The sequence below is a fragment of the Colias philodice genome, chromosome 31 (genome assembly GCF_061535455.1).
Source record: "Colias philodice isolate Cphi_HAF_F1 chromosome 31, ilColPhil1 Martin Lab GWU primary, whole genome shotgun sequence".
Lineage (NCBI taxonomy): Eukaryota > Metazoa > Arthropoda > Insecta > Lepidoptera > Pieridae > Colias > Colias philodice.
This window is the reverse complement of record NC_143116.1, coordinates 324,349-328,911: the sequence shown is the minus strand read 5'-3', so window position 1 is coordinate 328,911 and position 4,563 is coordinate 324,349. Positions and strand designations below refer to the sequence as shown.

Here is a 4,563-nt window from a genome sequence, read left to right as displayed (position 1 = left end):
AAACATGTATGGAGTCGTCATACAGTTATAATATTGTTATACATATATTTAATTGTTGATTTATTGGTTTTATTTTCTTGCTTATAAACACAAAATTATCTTCTTTTTAACAACTACTTAGACATTATTAATAATTATTAATTATTATTATTTCGTAATGTTTACTTTATTACAAAATAATACAGGTTATAAATAATCTTTAAAATAACAAAAAATATTGTTACTCTGAAAAAATGAAATGGTACCTAATTACGCGGACTACTGAATTGATTTAGATAGAATTTGATGCTGACGTAGATATTACATCATGCCCAGAAATGAAAGGTACTATTTCTGAAAGAAGTTATAAACCCTAATTCTTCTCAGTCAAAGTCAAGAGTGGAAGATATCGCTAATACAGTAAAACTGATGCGAAACTTTGGATGTTAATTTGTATATTTTTTTGTTAGTTGTTACTTAATCACGTCAAGACTACATTACCAATTTTGATAAAATATAGCTAATTGCCTGGCTTTACACATAGGATACTTTTTATCCGAACTGAACACTTCTGTGGGATAAAACAGGATTCACGATATAACCTAATTCCACGCGGGCAAAGCCGTGGTCGGAATGATATTTTTTTAAATAAAAAAATTGTTAAAAAAAAACACAAAATTGAAAATATATTGACGCATGTATTTATTTTTTGCACTCTATTATAATTGTAATTATTCATTACAAATAATCAAAATAAAATAGCCAGAACAAAGTTAGGCCCTGGTAGGATAGGTAGGCAGGTACAGCAATGTGAGACGAACACTGGCTTATTTATACCAATAATAATGTATTATAAACATTAAATTAAGTTTACTTTCTAACAACAAAAATACATAATATTAGGTAATGTGAAAACGAATCAACCAATCATCCCACAACAATGAAATGTGCACACAAATATTCATCCAAATCGGTTCATGTGATTAGGAGGAGTGACTGCAGCGCCATCCTCCGGGCCCAATTGTGTTTCCAGATCACCCAGGAACTCAATTTAATATACTTACACAAAATTTTTCGAAATGAAAACTCACATTACTATGTAAATAATATGAATATAAACCGGTTTTAGTACTAAGCAATTTCCCGCACAGGTGTAGTAAGTATAAATGAAATAAATATCAACATCAAATCCTTTATACAACATACTTATCTACAACCTACTAAGAAATTCTTGAAATTTTTTCGTATTTTTTTAAAATATAATACTACTCCAACGAGCTCTTGTTCCATAATTCCATATTACGTCCACCATACTTCCACTAAGTTCACCATGATTTTTTATTTCTTTGCACTTTGTTGCTTTTTGCTAAAAATGGAATCATGCGATAAAACCAGTAGAGCGTTGATAACATACATTTTTGACTGAATAAAGGTACTTACGAAGGAGTGGGTTCACATTGTGAACAATCAGTGGGTTTATTTTCCTTCTGGATTCCGGATTTCTGAAAAGATTATTTATGCTATAAATGAAAAAATCTTACACATTCGTTATGTACTTAAAACAGGGGTACATATCAAACATCGTCTATAATACAATTATCATCAAATTTAAAATAAAACCAACTTACTTCATTAATTTGTTCCAATTGTAAGCATTCTTTTTCCTCCAACCTTTATGTTTCTTCTTCTTATTTTCTTTATTGTCCCCATTTGTCTCATTTTGTCTTATCGTGTTGTCACCCTTTTTTACGATTGCGCAAGCGACACAAGTTCCCCGTGTGACGGCCGTAGCGGGAATGACTCGTGCAGCGATCGGGGTAGGAAGGTACAGGGCGGCTCTCGCTATATTGGCTGGTCAGGCGCTAATTTCAAGTATTTCTTGTTTATTTCAAAACCATCGCATATTTCAAAATTCTAACACGGTAGACGTATAGGTTGTATATTTTATAGTTAATATCCAAAAAGTCGTAACTTTACGTTTGTTATTTTGAAGATGCCAGAGATTAAAAAAAAATAACAATGAGAACTTTGTATTTTTTTTCTATCGAGAAAATATCATGGAATCATGTTTCTAAAACGGTAGACGTATTGTGTTACTATTGAACTTTCTTGTCAAGAATTTTCATCACGACAACTTTAATAATATAAAAATTACGAAGGTTTAAAAAGGGCCGTAAATGTTAGAAAAATTAATTCATCACCTTAATGCATTGTAGCTTGGGGACAAATGTGATAGTACTGGAAAATTGCATTTAGTCTCTGGACAACCATGAAACTACGCACAAATTAATAAAACAATTAAAATTTTGTTTACAATAATGTTAGAAAATATTAAAAAGAATATAATTAAAACCAATTTAACTCTTTATGATTTCATGTTTATTAATTATCGTTCAGGGACATGATGCGTGTACCGTCGGACCATTAAAAGTTGATCGACCCAAAAACACAAATCTACATTTAAGAAATGGAAAATACTTTCGCCAATAAAAAGTTATTACTTAAATGGTAGAATTATAATTTTAATACAAATTTAAAGATTTTATATTTTCATTCTCTTTATATCACAATAACAAAAGGAATAAAAGTACACACTTGCTATACCTACTTATGTCAATCTTGTAAACAGTCTATAAAAAGACGTATTTAAAAAGGACTCCCAAAAAGAATAAGACATATTATACACTTGAACCACCATCAAATATCTAACTGCGTTTAAACAATAGTTGTATTTTTTATTTCACTTTTACCGACTTCCAGAAAGTATTTCAAAAATAATCCTTTATAAAAGATTTTCGACTTTTTAGTTTTTAGCATAATCCCCATCATTTAATTTATTAGTTAACTTCAAAGACTTTGTTTTTGCTTCTACCGTATTTCGCAAAATTTTTGTCCCCGAAGGATTTAGGCTTGTGAGATGCTTTTTTATAATACGGGTGATGTTGAAGAAATGCTAAAGTTTCTTTTCTATAAAAATAGATATTGAAGTGTCTCTTTGTGATGTGCAAATAAGAGCTTCTTTCCAATAGTGTGTATTTTATATTATGTACCTACGTACTTACGTTGCTTAGAGCGGAGCTTTTTTCTTTGACTGTTTATTTTGAACTAGCTGTACCCCGCGATTTTACCCGCATTGCTCCACTCATGTTGGTCTTAGCTTGATAATATATAGCCTTCCTCGATAAATGGGCTATCTAACACCGAAATATTTTTTTAATCAGACCAGTAGTTCCTGAGATAAGCGCGTTAGATAGCCCATTTATCTAGGAAAGCTACAAGCTATATAATATCATCGCACTAAGACCAATAGGAGCGGAGCAATGCGGGTAAAACCGCGGGGCACAGCTAGTATAATATAGAGATTGAACTTATATAAAAATTACAAAGCTTGAAAAACACTGATGGAAGTTTCATCAGTTATTAACAAGTATTAAAAACTACTACTTATATAATTTAGGATTAGAGGGTAATAATTGATTTATTTAAATCGGTTCATTACTTCAGAAGTTAGAATATTACAAACTTGACTTGTTCACAAAAAATGTAATCATTACTGCTTATGATATTATATATTATGTATAATTGTATATAATTGTGTATCAACACTCATACAATTAATAATTTCCATCATGTAAAATAGCATACTATTACATTGCCATACAAAACCCACACTTTCCAACCTAACCATGTCACATCCCACCTTCATTGATTAATTTGACAGTTCAAAAATTTGACAGCGGTCTGTGACGTCATAGGGGCACATTAATAATCCGAAAGAATTCAGCACACCCATAAAGAATTTTAATTATAGGCAACACAAAGGCATGAAATATCATGTGGCCGCGCCGTAAAGTACAAAAAATTCAGGTATCTGTATATGGATGGGAAAATTGTATAATTTTATTGCAAAACCTCAATTGTTGGCCCAAGGGCGTAAGAGGTTTGAAGGGATGAAAACATTATTAAATTGTAACTTAATTCAATTGAAAATTGGCGAAACAAATGCGCACTTGTTATTTAAGATGTAATAGAAATTCATTAAATTAAATATTATAATATAATAGATTTATGCTGTTTTTGGTTTTCTTTCATTCAAAAGCAGTTTAGTTTTCTTTGTTAATCCTTTACACACAATTCTTACAATAATACAGTACCTATAAGCCGCGACAATAAACAAACGAATCTAAAATGGCGGTCCATACATATCGAATTCATAAGTGTGATATACATATTATATTAAAAACGCAACAAATAATTATTTATTCGTCGAGTTTTTAATGTGTATTCTGCTATACAGGGCCAAATGAAATTAGTTAAAAATCATGAAAATTGGCTCAGCAGATCACGAGTTTTAAGTGTTGTAACAGACCCTACTTTGTTTTATATATATTAATAGATTAAAAGTTTCCGAATTTTATTAAAATTACTATAATCATTACCGTCTTTACCATAGGGGCACAGGGGGCCAGTGCCCAGGGCCCCCCATCGTCTGGGGGCCCCCCTGGAGGAGATGTAGGACTGACAATTTTTCTCACATAATTCTTCTAAAGATTTATAGTTTCATTTTATATGCTAGTGTTATGT

At 31.0% G+C, this 4,563-nt stretch overlaps 1 protein-coding gene across 1 annotated transcript; it reads right to left on the bottom strand.

The window, feature by feature from the left end:
* Positions 1 to 668: 668 nt before the first annotated feature.
* Positions 669 to 3,530, bottom strand: LOC149474982 (uncharacterized). Its single transcript, XM_089713749.1, has 4 exons — positions 3,503 to 3,530; positions 1,608 to 1,830; positions 1,420 to 1,481; positions 669 to 1,345 (listed from the first exon to the last, which is right to left on the bottom strand). The coding sequence occupies exons 1-4, from the start codon at positions 3,528 to 3,530 to the stop codon at positions 1,305 to 1,307; spliced, it is 354 nt and encodes a 117-aa protein (XP_089569875.1). The 3' UTR covers positions 669 to 1,304.
* Between the last annotated feature and the right edge of the window lie 1,033 nt (positions 3,531 to 4,563).